Source organism: Galeopterus variegatus, unplaced genomic scaffold, assembly GCF_000696425.1.
Source record: "Galeopterus variegatus unplaced genomic scaffold, G_variegatus-3.0.2 Scaffold729, whole genome shotgun sequence".
Classification (NCBI taxonomy): Eukaryota; Metazoa; Chordata; class Mammalia; order Dermoptera; family Cynocephalidae; genus Galeopterus; species Galeopterus variegatus.
Genome location: NW_007726840.1, coordinates 301,444 through 321,500, shown reverse-complemented (window position 1 = coordinate 321,500; position 20,057 = coordinate 301,444). Strand labels below are relative to the sequence as shown.

The 20,057-nt window shown below is 46.5% G+C and overlaps 1 protein-coding gene across 1 annotated transcript; it reads left to right on the top strand.

Annotated features, from left to right (window-relative positions):
• The first annotated feature begins 2,082 nt into the window (after window positions 1-2,082).
• SPATA2 (spermatogenesis associated 2) lies at window positions 2,083-13,678 on the top strand. The gene is made up of 3 exons (XM_008571843.1): window positions 2,083-2,171; window positions 8,733-9,171; window positions 10,282-13,678. Exons 2-3 carry the CDS (start codon window positions 8,836-8,838, stop codon window positions 11,506-11,508), a joined length of 1,563 nt encoding a protein of 520 aa, XP_008570065.1. The 5' UTR covers window positions 2,083-2,171; window positions 8,733-8,835; the 3' UTR covers window positions 11,509-13,678.
• Window positions 13,679-20,057: the final 6,379 nt, after the last annotated feature.

Genomic DNA, 20,057 nt, shown 5'->3' with positions numbered 1-20,057 from the left:
TGACAACACCAAGTCGAGGGTTAAGATCCCCTTACCGGTCATCTTTTATAAAAAAAAAAAAAAAGAAAATGCAACCTTGTAATGGTCACCAAAGGAGCGTTTTGAGTTGTTCTAAAGGCAGATGTATTTCAGGTGGGACAGTTTTTCTCACCTGCAATTTCTGTGAACATCATCACTCTGTAGGTGATTGAGAGAGGAGCTTAAACATGATAAGGTACACAAAGACATTGAGTGGGTCTCAGGCAATGACAGATACAGTAATTGCCACTGTTTGAATAGCAGATTGTGTTTTCTAAATGATTCCCCAGTATTATGTCAATAATTCTTCAGCCAAGCCCCACCAATTTTAGCTGGGGTCACCAAGGCTCAGAGAGAACCCTGCAATCAAGGAATATTTGTTGGGCACCTCCTCATCAAACATGTGCAGAGCTCAAGGGAAATAGAGATGAATAAGGAGCTCAGAGTCTGGTGGGAGTGTAATGTTAAATACTCATATATGTACAATCCACTGTGGTAAGAGGTGGGATAAAATTATGTAAGACAGTATTGTGGAGAAGCAGAGGAAGAAGGATCCTTACCTGGAGAAATCAGAAAAGGGTTCAGAAAGGAAGTGAGGACTGAGCTGGGGCTGGAAGCCAAGACGGCAAGGAAGGGAAAAGTGAGGGGAAAGACATCTACACTGAGGGAACACCATACAGAAGCACAGAGGCCAAAAGGGTGAAAGAACATGGTAGCTGCAGGGAGCCAAGAGCATGTTGCAGAAAGAGAACCTGGCATGGAGTGGGCCGTGAGCCTTCAATAAACGTCTGGGGTAAGTCAGAGACAGAATGAATAGTTCAATTGCAGATATGTTGAACAAAGTCTTGAGCATGTACTAGCACTTTGTAGGCACTAGGGATTCAATGGTGAACCAACGAAAGGCAAGTCTTCAGGGAGCTCACAGTCAATGTGGTGGGTAGAGGTATAGAGAAACCCATGAGCAGTGAAGTGAAAAGCCACCAGGATTGATGCCAGTGTAGATCATGCAAGTATCTTAGGTGCCTGGTGGAAAATCGCAAAGCAAGGTTTATTCTTCCTCATCTCTGGCTTCCATTTAGGGTAGCTGAGGGCAGAGAGAGGTCATTTCCTTTGATTTAACCAGATTTAAAAAGCAAAATGTATTTAGATCTTTACTATATACCAATTACTATAATAAGAAGGTTCCATATAATTATATATTTTGTGTGTGTGGCTGGCCGGTAAAGGGATCCAAACCCGTAACCTTGGTGTTATAAGTCTGTGCTCTAACTAACTGAGGTAACCGGCCAGCCAGGGCTTTCATCTATTAATATAATTAATCTCACAAGTTTCTCATGAGGCAGGTACTATTATTATTCCATTTTACAGGTGAGAAAGCTGAGGCACAGAGAAGTTAAGTAACTTATCCAAGGTCACACAGCTAGTAAGTGGCTAAGCCAAAACTGGGACCCACGCTCTAAACCACAGCCCACAACCAGTAACATCTTCGACTATCTGAAGGCTGGATTCTAGTCTGGCGTGATCCTGGCATCTCACTTGCTCTTTCAGCCTTGGTATTTCCGTCTGTAAAATGGATCGAGGGATCCGACCGTGAGATCCTGCTCGCTCAAGCGCAGTCAGGGGCGCAGTTAGAAAATCATCCTGACAAGGGGCAAGTCTGGGAGGTGGAGGCCGGGGTTGGCTGAATCAACGTTTGTAGCTCAGAGCCTCCACCTCCAGGCTCCAGACGGGTTTCCATGACAACCCGGCCAGCCACCATCCACGACCCGGTGGCTGCGTCACTTCCGGCTCGTTTATTTCCGGGTCCCGGCAAAGGCCCTTTAGGCCCCAACACCGGGTTCCACGGCTTCTGTGCTCGCTCTTCTGCATCTTTCTCCTTCCTCCGCCGCCGATTTGTAGTCTCAAACTGCCGCGGGCATCGACCTCTTCCCGGGTCCAGCGCGCAGCAGCTGCCCGTCCTCCCTTCAGGCCCTGCTACGGGAGACGTCACTTCCGGGCCGAGTGTTTCCGGGTCGCCGCTGGCCCCCGGGTACTGGTCTCGGTCTCCTGCAGCCGGCCGGAGCAGCGAGAACCCGGGCGGGCCCGGCTCCCGCGGCGTCCGCGCCTCCCGCTTGCTTCTCTCAGCCGGGGCGTCCTCGACGGCAGAGTCAGGGGTGAGTGAGGGGCGGCCGATGGCGGAAACCGCCTTCGGGGCTTTCCCGGGAGGAGGGGGCGCCGGACACGGCGGGGCTCGGCGGGCCCGGGAGTGGGGTCCCTTCGCAGCCGGCGGGGCTTCGGGCGGTTCCGCTTCTTTGGCGCCTCCAGGACCCCTACCATGTACTCAGGATTTTCCTTCCCCCGGGGACTGCCTCACAGGCTCTTGGGACCCGCCGAGAGTGGCTCAGGGCAGCTGAGGAAGAACACCTCCTCTTCGGGGAGTAGCCAAGCAGGAGGACACCCCGATTCCACCGTGAGGCAGTTACCGCGCAGTGGTCCCCAGCCCAGGCTCTGGCGGCAGACCTGGGTTTGTTCTCACTGTGACCTTGGATAAGTCACTTCATCTCAGTTGACTCATTGGTTAAATGGGAGTGAACCTGCTTGCTAGGACCGTACTGGGGTTGAAATGAGATAATGCAGGTGAAACACGGTCTCTGGCACACAGCAGGCGTCCAATAAATGATAGCTCCTGTTAATTCGTTTAGAAACCCATGGGGAGGGTCTGAGTTTGAGACTGGGGTGTTTTACACAACTGATATGGCTCCAGAGGCTGTAGGAATTACCGAGCCGGGAATAGCAGTCCCCAGTTTCTGCAGGGAGGGGAAACAGCTTCCTCAGAGCCCCCTTGAGAGCGGCAGCTGCCCCTAGGGAAGCCCGCTTTCAGCACCGCTGAGGTTATTTTCACAGGTTTGGAAGGCTTCTGAATGAATTTCCCCAGAATCTAGAAGCGGCTTGGGGATCTGGTGTTTCACAGCCAGTGGAACGTGCCTTGAATGTGTCTCGGGAGCTTCCTGCTTGGAATGAGTGCATAGGAGTGGGATAGAGAGGTAGAGGGGGTTAAACTGCCTTCCCCTGCTCCTGTTTGGAGGTCGACGGAACTCTGATCTGGCTGAAGCCAGACCAGGGATGTGTAAACCTGTGGACAGGGGCAATGCTGGGACTAAAATAGCTTCTGCCTGTGCAAGGAGGAGGCGCCTTCAAATGCTGCTTGGGTAACGTTTCTGCTTGAATGGGCCAGCTGAGGTAAAGCCAAGCTCACACGCTTTGCTATCCAGAATCATTTCAATTCCATTCAGTGGGACTTTAAACAGATACAGGTTTCCTTTTAGATGTTTTAAAAATAATAATTAAAAAAGCCACTGTCACCCTGACTGTGCAGTATATCAGTTTCTCTTCACTGACTTGCTTTTCGAAGGGGACCTGGATTGTGGGTGAGGGAGGTGCTGACCAGGGACATCAGCTCTGGGCATCTGTCTGACTCTATTTGGGATATTCACAGTGCCTTTTTTTTTTTTTTTTCCTGCCAGACTGGTACAGCTTGGCGTTCTTTGGGTTGCTTGGAGAAATTAACAGCTTCTGTCACTGGGCTGTCTTGGTCTCCTGTAACCACGATTTTTGCAGAGAGTATGTTTTTTGTTGTTCTTGCAGACTGCTGGGAATAGATTGTTGGCTCTGTGCTGAGAAAAGACACGAGCTATGACCAGCTACAAGGTGGCCTGTATTCTCAGAAAATGTATTCAGCAGGAATGATGTCAGCTGCTTCACCACTGGCCAGTCTCTGGCCAGCCTCTTTCCATGGCCCTTGAGCTTACATCATAGAGAAATTTGTGGCTCTCCCAGCCCCATTCTGTGTGGGAAGATGGGAATTTTGCTACTATAGGAATTTTTACCGCTTGACTCTCCTTGCTTTGCTTTGTCTAACTTAGCCGATCCCTTTCAAGTAGAGCTGTCCAGCAGATGCATCAGAATGGCTTTGCTTAAGAGTTGGGGTTTTTGGCGTCAGACTTAGGTTCAGATCTCAAGTCCACTTCTCCCTAGCTTTATGACTTAGTGCAAGTGAGTTGGCCTCTCTGAGCCTCAGTTTCTTCTTTATCTTGGGGCTAGCATGTAGATTTCATAGAGCAGTTAAAAGAGGGTCATCACCACTGATACCTTGGTAAATGGTACTGATCGTAACAATGAATAATTATTAATTAACGATACTTAATTAATTAATTGACTCTTTAAAGCTCTGTTGGGCAGGTTCCTTAATGGCTGAGCCTTGGTTTCCTCATAGTTATTGTAAGGATTAAATGGGATGATGCAGTTTAAGTGGAAAGCCCAGTGCCTGGCACATAGTAGAACCTCACTAATTGTTAGTTTCCTTCTCTCTTGCCTTAATTATCTTTCTTCCTCTTCTTTTTTTTTTTTTTAATTCTATATAAAGATGACCAGTAAGGGGATCTTAAGCCTTGGCTTGGTGTTGTCAGCACCACGCTCAGCCGAGTGAACCGGCCATCCCTAAATAGGATCTGAATCCATGGCCTTGGTGTTACCAGCACCACTCTCCTGAGTGAGCCACAGGCCAGTCCTTTAATTATCTTTTAACATTCACTTTCTTTTGCCTTTTTCCTCACCTACCTAGGTTGGTTCAAGGTTCTTCTTAGATGGGTTTTCCATCCTTGTTTTTAGAATTTGGAACACCACCTGGGCTCTGTGGATTCCTTTTCCTTGTTTGTTGTTTGCCAGCAACAAACAAGGGTGTGGACTATGGTGTGATTACAGAGCAGCAGACACTGAGCTGAAGAGCTGAGCTTGAGGGTGGCTGACTTTGTATAAATCAGCCTCTTTGAGCTAAAGGCAGACTTCCTTGGAGAAAAATCATAGCAGTGTTTAGAAGGCTTGATGTCCCTGTTTAAATGGTTTTCAGATGTACCAAAAAACAGTCCTTCAGGCCAGAGGCAAGATGGAAGCTTCTCTTAGACAAGTAAAAATGGTAAATGCATATGATATCTGTTAGCAAGAACCGCAATTAGTATCTTCTTTTGGGCTGCAGTATATTTTTATTTTTTAAGAGAACATACATACTTTGGTAGTAGATGATAAGCTCTTCCAGCTAGAATTGAGGGGAGGATATGTCTTCTTCATTGCTGTCCTCTACTCTACCCACCCTTCCGTATTCTCCCCACTGTACCCAGCCCAGGGCCTGGCAGAAGGTGGGTGCTGCAGAAACTTATTGGACATGGAAATCATGGGGTGGTTAAAGGAACACCGGTTTCAAGTCAAGGCCAGGCCTGGAATCATGGGTCCACCTTCTATTAACCTTGAACTGCTTGCAGTGTATCATGCCGTTTTTTGGAGCCTGTTTCTTCTTTCTCCAGCTGATCTCCCAGGATTCTTGGGAGAAACTAAAGGAGTAGCATCATGAATGTTCATCCTTTGCATCATTCATGTTACCTATTTTATCAAACACCTACTATATGCCAGGCTCTGTGTTAGGTATCGAGGTGAACAAAACAGACACAGCCCTTGCCTTCGTGGAGCTTATCAATGGGGAGAGACAAAAGAGGAAGCTAGTAAATGAATAAGTAAAGTTGATAATTTCAGATCATGGTTATCCCAGGATAATGTGACAGTGAGGGACTGGGAAGGTGGGAGTGGTTGGGGAGGTGGGTGGTCAGGGAGGGCCTCTGAGGGCTGACATTTGAGCTGAGGCCTGAATGATGAGAGATGAGCCAGTTATGGGAAGAATCAGAGAAAGAACATGCAAAAGGAACAGCACATGCAAAGGTCCTGACATAGAAATGAGCTTGACATGTTTGAAGAACAGACAGAAAGGTCTGTGTGGGTGGAGCTTAGAGGGAAGGGAAGACTGCTATGAGAGGTGAGCAGGGTGCGACCACGTATGTAGCCTTTGACCTTGGTTGGGAAGTAGAATTTTATCCTAAGTCTATTTATATTTGCCTCCTGTGCTCTTCAGGCTTATTTGCCCCTGCAGCACTGGGCCTTCTCAGCAGGATAGTGGGTAGGAGAAGGTGGCCAGTCTGTGTGCCTAGTTTTGCTGCACATCCTACCTCTCACCCCACCAACAGTACCCCCAGGAGTCTCCCAAAAACCATGGAGAAGCCAGACTAGTGAGTCATTGAGACATGGATGATTTTATTGACCTCAGGATGGTTACCAGCCTCGTAGGCCTTTAGGACTTCCTGAGCAGATCTGCTAACAGACTCCACAGATCAGTCCAATCCCACTACAGCTTCTTTCTTGGCCCCTCGCCGTCTCCCACAGTCAGTCAGCACATGCTATGTCCCAGGCACTGCACTGAGGTTACCTTACTGAGCAAGATGGTCACGGTCCTGCACCCACGGAGCTTCTGGACAGGAAAGGAGATTGTGAATATGCATGTTTACCACCCTGTTGGAGATATTTGCCCCTCTCTGATCTTAATGCTTGGCATCTTGAGGGTATGGCATCCTCAGATCACAAGAATGGCTGTCAAGGCCTTATTTGGAGCCAGCACTCTGCGAAGAGCTTTATATCCTGATTATGTATGATCATCACACCAACTCTGAACTCTAGGTACTATTATTATCCCCCTTTAACAGATGAGAAAACTGACACCAGAGAAGTGGAGTAATTTGCCCCAGTAACCTACAGAAGCAGACCCAGCTTTCACACCCAGGCAGCCTGGCTTTGAACTCCATGTTTGTAACCCTACACGTGTTGCCTCCCCTGGCGCTGGCACTGTCCCTCTATGGGTCCAGATTTGCTCCCAGCATCGTGGCACGTGTACATGTTCTACTAACAAGTGGCTAGGCAGATGACAAGATTGTATAAATCCTGTGTGTCCCAGCTCAGAACATTTCATACTCTCCCAGCAGGGGGCTGTAAAATGCTCTTAAGGTTAAGGGAAATGCAGGCCCTCAAAGTCAGCTAAAATCACTGTCCAGGGGACAGTAGCCAGTGTGGTCTCTTTTTAAATTGTAAATGCAATCATGTCCCTCTCCCCTTTGCTTTGAACTCTTCAGTGGCTTCACATGGCTCTTTGAATAAAATATAAAATTCTTTTTTTTTTTTTCTTTTCCTTTTTGTCTTTTTTTCGTGTCCAGCAATGGGATCGCAACCCTCGGTGTTGCACCCGTCCCTCGCTCAGCCAGTGAGCGGCCGGTCTGAATGTGGGATCCGAACCCTCGGCGGGAGCGCCACCGCACTTCCCAAGCGGCGCACTGTAGCAGTGCCCCACCAGGCCGGCCCAAAATATAAAATTCTTTTTTTTTTTTTTTCTTTTCCTTTTTGTCTTTTTTTCGTGTCCAGCAATGGGATCGCATCCCTCGGTGTTGCCCCCGTCCCTCGCTCAGTCAGTGAGCGGCCGGTCGGAATGTGGGATCCGAACCCTCGGCGGGAGCGCCACCGCACTTCCCAAGCGGCGCACTGTAGCAGTGCCCCACCAGGCCGGCCCAAAATATAAAATTCTTAATGTGTTCTTCGAGGCCTTGGGGATCAGGATTCTGCCAATGCCTGCTGCCACATCTCCTGCCACTCTCCTCTGCTCTCGCTGCTTTGGCCTCACTAGCCTTCTTTCTGTTCTCACATGCCAAGCTCCTTCCTGCCTCAGGAAGGCAGGGTGTGGTAGCTAAGGGCATGGACTTTGGAGCCGGACTGCCTGAGTTCTAATCTCAGCTCTTCCTCTTCAGAGTTCTGTAATACCAACCAGCTGCCAAAAAAAAAAGAGTTCTGTAACCTTGGGCAAGTTTCTTCTGTCTCAGTTTTTACATTGATACCGTGGGGATAACAGTAGTATCTGTCTCTTAGGATTGTTTCAGAAGATTGAATGCATGAGTACATGTCAAGAACTTGAAGCACATGGCACGTGTGAAGTGCTCTGACAGTGTTAGCTCACGGCCTTCCTGGCACCTCTACTGGTACCCTCTATTTGCCTCTTTTTTTTTTTTTTTTTTTTTTTTTTAAAAAAGAGGCCTGAGGGCGCCCTGCTACAGTGGGCCGCTTGGGAGCGTGGTGGTGCTCCCGCCGAGGGTTCGGATCCCACATACAGACCGGTTCCTGCTCACTGGCTGAGCGAGGGGCGGGCGCAGCACCGAGGGTTGCGATCCCGTTGCCGGTCCCGGTCCGGTATGGGTGCGACACTGAGGGTTGCGGTCCATTGCCGGACATGAAAAAAGACAAAAAGCTAAAAATAAATAAATAAATAAATAAATAAATAAAAGGATGACCGGTAAGGGGATCTTAACCCTTGACTTGGTGTTGTCAGCACCACGCTCAGCCAGTGAGCGAACCGGCCATCCCTATATGGGATCCGAACCCGGGGCCTTGGTGTTATCAGCACCACACTCTCCCGAGTGAGCCACGGGCCGGCCCCCATTTGCCTCTTTGCCTGGCACATTCCTCATCCTTCAGCTCTAACTGCCTCTGCCTTGGGGGGCTTTCCTAAACTCCCCCTTCAACCCATAAAACCACTTTAGGTGCCCTATTGTACTCACGCTGACTTTTCCTTCATGAGTGTTAATCATAGTTTTCATTTGTGAGCTCAACATCAAGGACCTTATCTGTCTTGTTTCCACTGTAACCTTGCACATAGCATGTCTTCTGTAAACGTGTTGAACGAACGAACAGAAAGGGTCCAGGGCTGATGGTGCTCGGCATAGCCTAGGCTGGTTCTGCTTCTTGTGCTGCCTCAGCTCTCAGTGTTGGCATGTGGACCATTTTGCAGAATGATGTGCTTTTTGTTCCTCTCTTTCCAGAGCACCCCGCTGGTCCAGATGGGCAACATGTCATTGCTTTCAGTGATGTCCCTGCCTCTAACGCTGAAGCCATGGATGATATGACGTAGCCCCCCTCAATCGGATGGGGAAGCCCAGTTCAATGGATACAAAATATAAGGATGACTTATTTCGGAAGTACATCCAGTTCCATGAGAGCAAAGTGGATACCACCCCCAGCAAGCAGCGTCCGAGCAGTGATGAATACCTGCGGGTGGCAGCCTCAACCCTGCTCAGCCTGCACAAGGTGGATCCCTTTTATCGATTCCGGCTGATCCAGTTCTATGAGGTGGTGGAAAGCTCCCTGCGTTCATTGAGCTCCTCCAGCCTGCGGGCTTTGCACTGCGCCTTCAGCATGCTTGAAACGGTGGGCGTCAACCTCTTCCTCTACCCATGGAAGAAGGAATTCAGAAGTATCAAGGTGAGGTCCAGGGAACTAGCCCTCCATACTGGTCTTCCTTCCCCCTTCTTGCCCCTTCCAGTTCATCCTGAGAGGGGTTACACCAATCTGATCACATCCTTCCTCTGCTCTTAGGCACTCCTGGGTTCCCCACTGCCTTTGAGATAACAAGCAGAGTTACCCCATAGCTCGCCACCGTGCCTGTCTCTCCAGCGTCATCTCCTAACTGGTTCCCTGCCCCTGGTGCCATATCTTAAGCTGAGGTCAGAAAGGCAGGCAGCACTCTTGGAGCCCAGGGCAGAGGGCTTGGGAAGTGCTGGCTTACATTTGAAAGGGCTCCTCTGGCTGTTGTATGGGAAATAGACTGTAGAGAGCATGAGTCGGGTGAGGAGGTGGTTAGGAGGCTGTTGCAGGTGTCCGAGCAAGCTGAGAGATGGTTTGGACTAAGTGGTGGTAATTGGGGGGGGGGGGGGGGGGGGAATTTGAAGAGAGAGGATTCATGGCAGGGAGCACAGGAGAGTTTCCACCAAGTCAGGCTCTTGAGTCTGACATATCATTCAGACCTTCATGGAAATGCCAGAAAGGCATATTCTCAGTGCTTATTGGATGTTCTTCCTATAATCCGATCCCCTGTATTCATTTGCGTTCATCCTGGCTTCCTCTTCATATGGAGCAGAGCCTTTGTGCTATATGTAGCGAGCTGGTGGTTTTGTTCCCTCTGTTTAAAAATGGAGCTGAGGGCTGGCCCGTGGCTCACTTAGGAGAGTGTGGTGCTGATATACACCGAGGCCATGGGTTCAGATCCCTATATAGGGATGGCTGTTTGGCTCACTTTGGAGAGCGTGGTGCTGACAACACCAAACCAAGGGTTAAGATACCCTTACTGGTCATCTTTAAAAAAAAAAAAACAGAAAATGGGGCTGATGTGTAATTTCCTTGCCCCACACTCTAGGCTGTTAGGAAGTGTTAGCTTCTGCCTTCTGTAGTGAGGAGCTACTGAGATCCTGCCCTTCCCTTTCCTCTCCCTACATGCTCCTCTTCAGACTTGGGATGTCCTTTGCTTTGACACAGTCTCTATTGTGTTTTTAAGAGAAAACACCACCTCTTTTTCTGCCCTCTTCCTTCCCCTAGACATACACGGGCCCTTTCGTTTATTATGTCAAGTCAACATTGCTAGAAGAGGACATCCGAGCCATCCTGAATTACATGGGCTATGTGCCTGAGCTGGGGACTGTGTACAAGCTCAAGGAGCTTGTGGAGACCCTGCAGGTGAAGATGGTCTCCTTTGAGCTCTTTCTGGCCAAGGTTGAGTGTGAGCAGATGCTGGAGATCCACTCACAGGTGAAGGACAAGGGTTACTCTGAGCTGGATATTGTGAGCGAGCGCAAGAGCAGCACAGAGGACGTGCGTGGCTGCTCAGATGCCCTGCGGCGGCGGGCTGAGGGCAGGGAACACCTGACAGCTTCAATGGCCCGTGTGGCGCTCCAGAAGTCAGCCAGCGAGCGGGCGGCCAAGGACTACTACAAGCCCCGTGTGACCAAGCCCTCGAGGTCAGTGGATGCCTATGACAGCTACTGGGAGAGCAGGAAGCCGCCTCTGAAGACCTCATTGAGCCTGCGGAAGGAGCCTATGGCAGTGGACTTGGGGGATGACCTCAAGGATGAGATCATCCGTCCATCTCCCTCACTCCTGACCATGTCCAGCTCCCCCCATGGCAGCCCAGATGACCTTCTACCCCCCTCCCCTAGCAATGGCCTTGGCCTGCTGCGTGGCACACACTTCTCCACTCAGGATGACGTGGATCTGTACACAGACTCGGAACCTAGGGCCACATACCGTAGGCAGGACGCTCTGCGGCCAGAAGTGTGGCTGGTCAGAAACGATGCCCACCCTCTCTACCACAAGCGCTCGCCCCCTGCCAAAGAGTCTGCCCTATCCAAGTGCCAAAACTGTGGTCTGTCCTGCAGCTCCTCCCTCTGCCAGCGCTGCGACAGCCTGCTCACCTTTCCTCCAGCCTCCAAGCCCAGCGCCTTCACCAGCAAGGCCTCTGCTCACGACAGCCTGGCCCATGGGGCATCTCTGCGGGAGAAGTACCCAGGCCAGACTCAGGGCCTCGACCGGCTGACGCACCTCCACTCAAAACCCAAATCCTCCAGCACAGTCACCTCCCGCTGTGGCTTCTGCAACCGCCCAGGTGCCACAAACACCTGTACCCAGTGTTCAAAAGTTTCCTGCGACACCTGCCTCAGCGCCTACCATTATGACCCCTGCTGCAAAAAGAGTGAGCTGCACAAGTTTATGCCCAACAATCAGCTGAACTACAAGTCCACCCAGTTCTCCCATCTCGTGTATAGATAGACTCGACCTTGCACCTTCCCGCTACAAGGGCTACACCACTGACCTTTCTGGTTTCATGGTGAAGAAGTTTTGATGCGTTGATCTCAGAAGCAGAGTCCTGCACTTGACCACGTTTAGGTGGGGGGGATTGTGGGCTGGCTGCACCCACATGGGAGTTCACTAAGCAACTCAGATATTTCAGCTGATGGCTGCTTTGTCATCTGACAAGGGAGAGGGTGGCACTTCCGTTCAGATTCATTTTTGCTAATCTCTCTACTCCCTGTTCAGTTGGTAGTTGGTTTTTGGTTTTTTTGGTTGTTTTTTCCTTTAAAGAGGATTTCTATCTCTGGGACTCTCACCATGCCTACCCCTTCTGTGAAGCCAACTTGGACTGGGAAGGGCCCGTCAGGTCACCTCCACATGCGCACCTGCTGCGGCGAGCTAGAGGCCTGTTGGCTTGTGAAATGAGCCCTCCTGCCACACCTGGCCTCTCCTAATGGCTCATCCCTTGGCCGCCCCCTTCCCAAATACAAGGATTCCCAGCTGGACTCCCTGCTCCCTACCTTTCCCGCCTCTCCAGTGTCAAAGGTGAACCAAGTCCAGTATTAGCTGAATGTCATCTTGTTGCCACTACAGCTCAGTCAGCCCATGGCGTTTGTGAACTTTGCTCCGACACACTGCAGTGTGCACTTTCCCCAGCAGGACTGTTTTCCCTCTCTGTTGTTTGCACATGCCCTCTTACTGTAACGTAAATAGATATTCTTGAGATTTATTTTTAAATAAATATTCAACTTGTTGTGTGTTTTAAAGTGGTTAAAAAGTTAATTATGTAGCTGTTTATAAAAATGCTCTGCGTTCTTTAGTCTTCCACAGGAGGGGCTCACACCCTTTCGCGTTCTGTCCTTCACTTACTACAGCCCAAGGGTAAAGTGGAGAGTTCGGGGCAGAGGAGGAACAGAGACGATGTCCCTTTTTCTTGAGTTGGCAAAGAGCCACTGTCTTCCCTACAATAAATATACACCTACCTCCAGTGTGCACTTAGGGGGTTAGTGTGGGCGTCGAGCTCTGTGCGCCTGCAGACTGTAATAACCTAGTGACGATTCAGGGACCTCACCCTTTGGATCGGCAGCCCTGGTCTTTGGCACTTGCTGAGCGTGCTAGCACTCCATTTCTAAAGTCTCGTTTCAGAGGGAAAATCATTTGGGATTCCCACCATCTCTCCATCTCAGTCCTCTTCTCACCAGTTTCCAGGACTCACCTACAACAACATTTGCGATCTTTTTGCACTAAAAGCGGACACGAGTCGGCATGCGCCCATCAGTGAGACGGCAGATGCTCAGCAGAGCCTAAGCACTTCCAAACCTGAAGGCCTCTTCAACTCCTCATGCGAATTACCGACCCCTGGATTTTCCTTTTGGGGACACAGAGCAGGAGTGGGGCAAGAGTTCGAAAACAAAACTGCTTCCTTGTGAACTAATATATTTTAGCCATAAGTATTTGTGATGTACACAGTGTTAAGGGGTTTACATGCAGTGGGTTTTTCCAGGAGAAAGAGGTATTCAGCTCTTGAGCAAGTTAAAATCTCACTGAATCCTGAAGCCACTGTGAATCTGCTGATGTTCTTCCAACTCAATCAAGTGATTTTAAGGTTTTCCAAATCTTCTATGGCTCTTTTTTTTAATCTGTCTGGTAGATCACATGTAGATATACAATGTGTATATAAAGCTGAATTTCAACCAACTTTATTATTAAGACCAGCCTATCCGGGCATCCGTCTGTGATGTTCTTCCTTTTCACATTTCCGAACTGGCAATGCCTGGCCCACTCCTGAGAGCTCTAGTTTTCTTGTTTTCCATTTCCAGATCGTTCCATCATTACAGTAACTTAACTCTTTTAACCAACCGTGATGCCACGTAACTTACACAGTGGACAAAGACAGGATTGACTAACTCATCCTAGGAGGAAAAAGTCCAGTAATCATCACGGAAATACTGTGCTCGTAGACTGGAATAGGAAATTCTGTGACCATGCTCCTTGGTGTGTATGTTATTGTATGAGGTTGCTGTGATTGAGATACTTAAACATGTACTAATTTAAAAATGCAGATGTTTTGCATTTGATTTCTACCGAGAGTTGAAATGTTGAGAGATGAATAAAAAAGTAATAAAATGTCTTCCATTGTATTGTTAAATGAAGTGTTTCAGGTTTTATGTACCCTCTCCCTGCTTCTTTGAAGTTTGGGTTGCTTGGTGGTGGTAGCGGGGTTTTTTTTTTTTTTTTCTCAAGTCATATTTAGTTCTTTAGTGACAGGACTCAAATTTTCTCTCCCATGAAACTGACAAGTAATAGCCAGCAGTTGAGTGCTGTGCTACGTGCCAGGCAGTTTATATATTGAGACTTTACATGCATGATTTCATTTAATAGTTTCCGTCATTCTATGAGATAGGTACTGTTATGATCCCCATCTGCAAGAATGTGCAGCTGAGGTACAGAGTTCAGCCGTGTTTCCCAAGGGTTGGAATGCGTATTCCAGGAAAAATGGTTGGCGATGGTGTCTGAGAGGCGTTAAATAACATTGAAGGATGTTATAAAAAATTAATTCCATTTTTAATTCTTTCCATCCATTTAACTGTCTCGAGGAGGTCAGTTTCGTGTTACCTTGTCTTTAACAAAGAAAACAGGTGTCAGGCTCACAGCCTTTGGCAGGGTCTTAACTAGTTACCTTCTATCTAGGGCAGGCCATACTACTTTTCCATTTACAGCAGTGATAGTAGATTTCTTTTAAGAATCAATTTAAGGGCTGGCCAGTAAGCTCAGTTGGAGTGTGGTGCTGATAACACCAAGGTCTGGGACTCAATTTCTGTATTGGCCAGCCACAAAAAAAAAAAAAAAAAAAAAAAATCAATTTAATGTGTGCTGTGGTTTGAAAGTCTTCAAAGCTCATCTTGAAACTTGATCCTCATTGTGAGTATCAAGATGATGGGAAATCCAACTATGGTATTTGAAAGGTGGGGCCTTTGGGAGAGGATTGGATCCTGAGAGCCATGCCCTCGTGAATGGACTCATCCATTCATGGATTGATGGATTAATGGGTCAATAGATGATCGTGGAGTGGCGCTGGTGGCTTTATCAGGAGAGCCAGTGAGCATGTTAACACGCTCTTGCTGCCCTCTTGCCATTTGACACCCTGGGCTGCCTCGGGGCTCTGCTGAGAGTCCTCACCAAGAAGGCCCACACCAGATGTGCTCCATCGACCTTGGACTTCCCAGCCTCCAAAACTGTAAGAAATAAATTTCATTTTCTTATAAATTACCCAGTTTCAGATTTCTGTTATAAACGACAGAAAATGGACCAATACCAAGTATTTTTACAAATGAGAGTTAACTTAAAAGCAAAATGTATGGCAGAAATCTTGAGGGTAGTAGAAGAGCAGCTTCGGTTTGGGCAATCTTGGTTTTAAGCGCCAGCAGGGCCTCTGCCCACCCTGCTGACCACTGTGCTGTGTTGGCCCCACGAGGCAGCTCAGCTGTCCGGGAAGAGACTGAACAGACTTCTCCATTTCATACACTGGCTGAACAGGTTTCCCCATTTCGTGCATCCAGACCAAGGCCCAGGTGCTGGGATTGCATTTAACTACAGTATAGCCAATGGCACCGCCATCCTAGCTGTCAGGAACAGCAGCTTGCTAGAGATGAACACCCAGCCTGGGAGTGCAAAGGAAGCCAGACATTCACTCCCACATCCGAATGGGAGCAGCGACTTCAGAGCAGATTGCTTAATTTGTATATGCAAATGACAAGCATATTTAAACATCAGGCCCACCAGCTGTACAGCAATAGCTCTGGTGCCAGCTCCAAGCACCAGTTGGTAGCTGATTACCCCACATGCCTGATGACCAATCTCGGAGGAATGAGAGCCACAGCAGACACATAGATTGTGTCTGATCTCCATTCAACCCTTCTCCCTTGGTAATGGAAACCCTGAATTTTAAATCTATGGCCATCCAGAATAAAGACTGCATTTCCCAGCCCAGTTTCCCAGGAGAGGTGGAAGTGGAACTGCTGGATCATATGGTAATGCTATTTTTAATTTTTTGAGAGGCCTCCATACTGTTTTCCATAGCAGCTGCATCATTTTACAGTGCACAGGGGTTCCAGTTTCTCCACATCTTTGCTAACACTTGTATTCTGGGTAGTTTTGTTTCGTTTTGTTTTTTGTTTGTCTTTATAGCGGTCCTCCTAATGGATGTGAGGTGATGTCTTGTGGTTTTGATTTGCATTTCTCTAATGATTAGTGATGTTGAGCATCTTTTCATGTGCTTGTTGGTCATTTGTACATTTTATTTGGAAAAATATCTATTCAAGTCCTTTGTCTATTTTTTAATTAATTAATTTTTTTGGCAGCTGGCAGGTACAGGATCTGAACCCTTGACCTTGGTGTTATAACTCCGTGCTCTGACCAGTTGTGCTAATCAGCCAGCTTTCTTTGTATATTCTGGATATTAATTCCTTATCAGATATATGATTTGCAAATATTTTCTTCCATTCTTTAGGTTGCCATTTCACTCTGTTGTTTCTTTTGATGCATGAAGTTTTTAAGTTTGATATAGTCCCATTTGTCTGTTTTTGCTTTTGTTGCCTGTGCTTTTGGTGTAATATCTAAGCAGCCATTGCCAAATCCAACGTCATGAAGCTTTTTCTTCCCTATGTTTCCTTCAAGGAGTTTTATTGTTTTAGGTTTTACATTTAGGACTTTAATCCATTTCAAGTTAATTTTTGTGGGCTGACCAGTTAGCTCACTTGGGAGAGTGTGGTTCTGGTAACACCAAGGTTACAGGTTCGGATCCCTATACAGGCCAACGCCAAGAAAAAAAGGTCCTCAAGTTAATTTTTGTATGTGGTATAAGACAGGAAGTCTTTGTTCTTTTGTGTGTGGATATCCATTTTCTCCAATACCATTTGCTGAAGAGACTGTCCTTTCCCCGTTGAATGATCTTAGCACCCTTGTCCTCGATGATCATTTGACCATATATCGAGGGTTTATTTCTGGGCTCTCTATTCCACTGGTCTATATGTCTTAATGTAAGTACCACACCATTTTGATTATTGTAGCTTTGTAATGTTTTGATGTCAGAAAGTGCAAGACCTCCAGCTTTGTTCTTGACTTTTTCAAGATTGTTTTGGCTATCCAGGGTCCGTTGAGATCTCATGTGAATTTTAGGATTTTTTTTTTTTTCTGTTTTTGCAAAAAATACCATTGGGTTTTTGATAGGGATTGCATTGAAACTATAGATCATTTTAACAACACGAAGTCTTCCAGTCCCCAGGCACAGATTGTCTTACCATTTATTTGTGTCATCTCTAATTTCTTTCAGTAATGTTTTATAGTCTTCAGTGTACACGTCTTTCTCACTGCTTGGTTAGGTTTATTCCTAAGTGTTTTACTCTTTTTGATGAGATTGTAAATGCAACTGATTTTCCTGTGTTGATTTTGTATCCTGCAACTTTGCTGAATTCATTTATTAGTTCTAACAGGTTTTTTTTGTGTGTGTGGAATTTTTAGGGTTGCCTACGAATAAGATCACATCATCTGAGAACAAAGGTAATTTTACTTCTTCCTTACAAATTTGGATGATTTTTTGGATGTGTTTTCTTTTTCTTGCCTAATTGCTCTGGCTCGAACTTCCAGTATTATGTTGAGTCAAAGTGGCGAGAGTGGGCATCCTTGTCTTTTTCCTGATCTTAGAGGAAAAGCTTTTTCAGTCTTACACATTGAGGATGTTAGCTGTGTGTTTGTCATATATAGCCTTTATTATATTTAGATAATTTCCTTCTATTCCTAGTTTGTTGAGAGTTTTTATCATGAAATGATGTTAAATTTTGTCAGATGCTTTTTCTGCATCACTTAGGATCATGTGGTTTTGTCTTTCATTCTGTTAATGTGGTATATATCACATGGTAGTTGGCTCTTGAGGTTTGCTCAGATTTATGTTGATCTTTTTGGCAAGAAATTTAATAGATGTATTCTTTCATCAAAAATCATTATTTTGAGTTCTCTCCCTTTGGGATATTAACAGCTGTTATGGCTGTTACTTACTGCTTAGATTCATTATTTCATTGGAATATGCAAAATGGAGATATCCTAATACTTTGTTCGGCAACTGGAATACTTCTATAAAAAGAAATTTCCTATAGTGGTGGTGATGTGAATCTATGCATATGATAAGATTGCACAGAACTAAATACACACGCAGATACACACAAGAACATGTAAAACGTGAAATCTGAACAAGGTCTATAGATTGTACCAATGTCAGTTTCCTGGTTGTGATATCATTCTATAGTTGTGCAAGGTGTCACCACTAGGGGAAACTGGGTGAAGGGGTACATGGGACCTTTCTGTACTATATTTTGCAACTACCTGTGAACCCATGATTTTTTTTTTTAGTTAAAAAAAAATAAAAAGAAACTCCCCTCATCTCTTTGACTACTGGTGGTATAGCTTAAGAAAGGCAGGATACAGGCTCAATTCTTTCCCCTTTTTTTACTTAGAATAATGAGTTGATGCCATAGAATCCCCCAACAGTGACTGTTTTGGTTTTTTTTAAAGTATTGTTATGAATTTATTGATTAAATATATTTAAAGTATTTCCATCTATTGCAGTTATAGTTATTGATGCTGAAATTCCTATCTTCGGCAACTAGGAACCTCTTCAAGCTAGCTGCTGCATCCCTCTGACATGATCCTGAAGTCTTTGATTGCTTCTTCGCTATTTGGTATGAGAAGGTGCTCTAGGCTCATCTTGTACACTTCCTGCCACAGTCCTGGAATCAGACATTTTTCCAAGGAATTCTGGGTCCTTTTACTGTGAAATGATATTTGGAAACTGACTGCAGTCTAAGAGCTTGGGTGCTCACGTAGCACTACTGGTTTGGTCTTTGCTTTTAGGTCTTTTCAGCGGACAGAGCTTGGAATGTGTTTGCATTTTTTATTTTATTTTATTTCTGTTTTTTATTTTTTTTATTTTTTAAAAAGATGCCTGGTAAGGGGATCTCAACCCTTGGCTTGGTGCTGTCAGCACCACGCTCAGCCAGTGAGCTAACCGGCCATCCCTATATAGGATCCGAACCCATGGCCTTGGTGTCATCAGCACTGCACTCTCCCAAGTGAGCCATGGGCCAGTTTAAAAAAAAAAAAAAATATATATATATATATATATATATATATATCACAAGTTATACTTATATCTTAAATGAAATTCAGGACCACAATTTTTTTTTTTTTTTTGCAGGGAGGAGGGGGGGGTGTTGCTGGCCAGTATAGGAATCTGACCCCTTGCCATTGGTGTTATAACATGGACCACACAATTTTTACTTAACCTCATTTATTTTTTTCACACAGAATCCCGGTCCTCAAGGACACAGGGAAGGCACTACTAATTTTGATTTTGTTACCCATGTCTAAACCTAATCTTCAGCTGGTTAGCTCAGTTGGTTAGAGTGCAGCCTATAACACCAAGGTCATGGATTCAGATCCCCATACCGGCCAGCCACCAAAAAAGTAAATAAATAAAAATAAAGCTAATCATGACTAATTGGAGGGAGTCATAGGCCTGGAGTGGCCCTTGGAGAGTTTCTTAGTCACTTACCACAGAGTGCTCCAGGAATCTGCAAGTTCACATTGTGAAGGGAGTGGGATTAGAATAACATGATGAATTCCTGGTGGCCCACTGCTCTGTTTAAGAAATGGAACAGGGCCGGCCCGGTGGCGCATTGGATAGTGCGCCGCTTGGGAAGTGTGGCGGCGCTCCCGCCCGAGGGTTCGGATCCCACATACAGACCGGTTCCCGCTCACTGGCTGAGCGAGGCGCGGGAGTAACACCGAGGGTTGCAATCCCAAAAAAAAAAAAAAAAAAAAAAAAAAAAGAAATGGAACAGCAGGGATACGGCTGAAGAGACAGTGGAAGCCACAGTGGGTGTGACACAGTTCAAATGGAGTTCACCTTCCCTCACCCGAGGAGCCTCTTGACCTTGGCATTGACCATTCTAGCCCTTCCTCACACTTCCACTACACTTGGCCACATCCCTAAGCAACATTGTTTTGCATGGTTTCCTATGTACTTCTTATACTGCGTTCTTCTGCAGCTTGCTTTCATTCATTCAGCTGTCCATTTTCACTGCTGTATAGTGTTCCATTGCATTACTGTGCCACAGTTTACCCACGTTCCTAGTGAAAAACATTTGCTTGTTTCTAATATTTTGCTACTACAAATATTCTTGTAGGTGTCTCCTCGTGCATGAGTGTGTCCATGAGAATTTCTCTAGGGCAGGGGTGGCTGAATGTTTTCTGTAAATGGCCAGATAGTGAATACTTTTTGTGAGCCAAGATGCAAAATCAAGGATATTATGTAGGTACTTATACATCAATAGAGAACACAAATTTCCATAAATGTTTTTTTTTTTTTTTTTTTTTTTTTTTTTCCATGTCCGGCACCGGATCGCAACCCTCAGTGTTGCCCCCGTACCGGACCGGGACCGGCAACGGGATCGCAAGCCTCGGTGTTGCTCCCG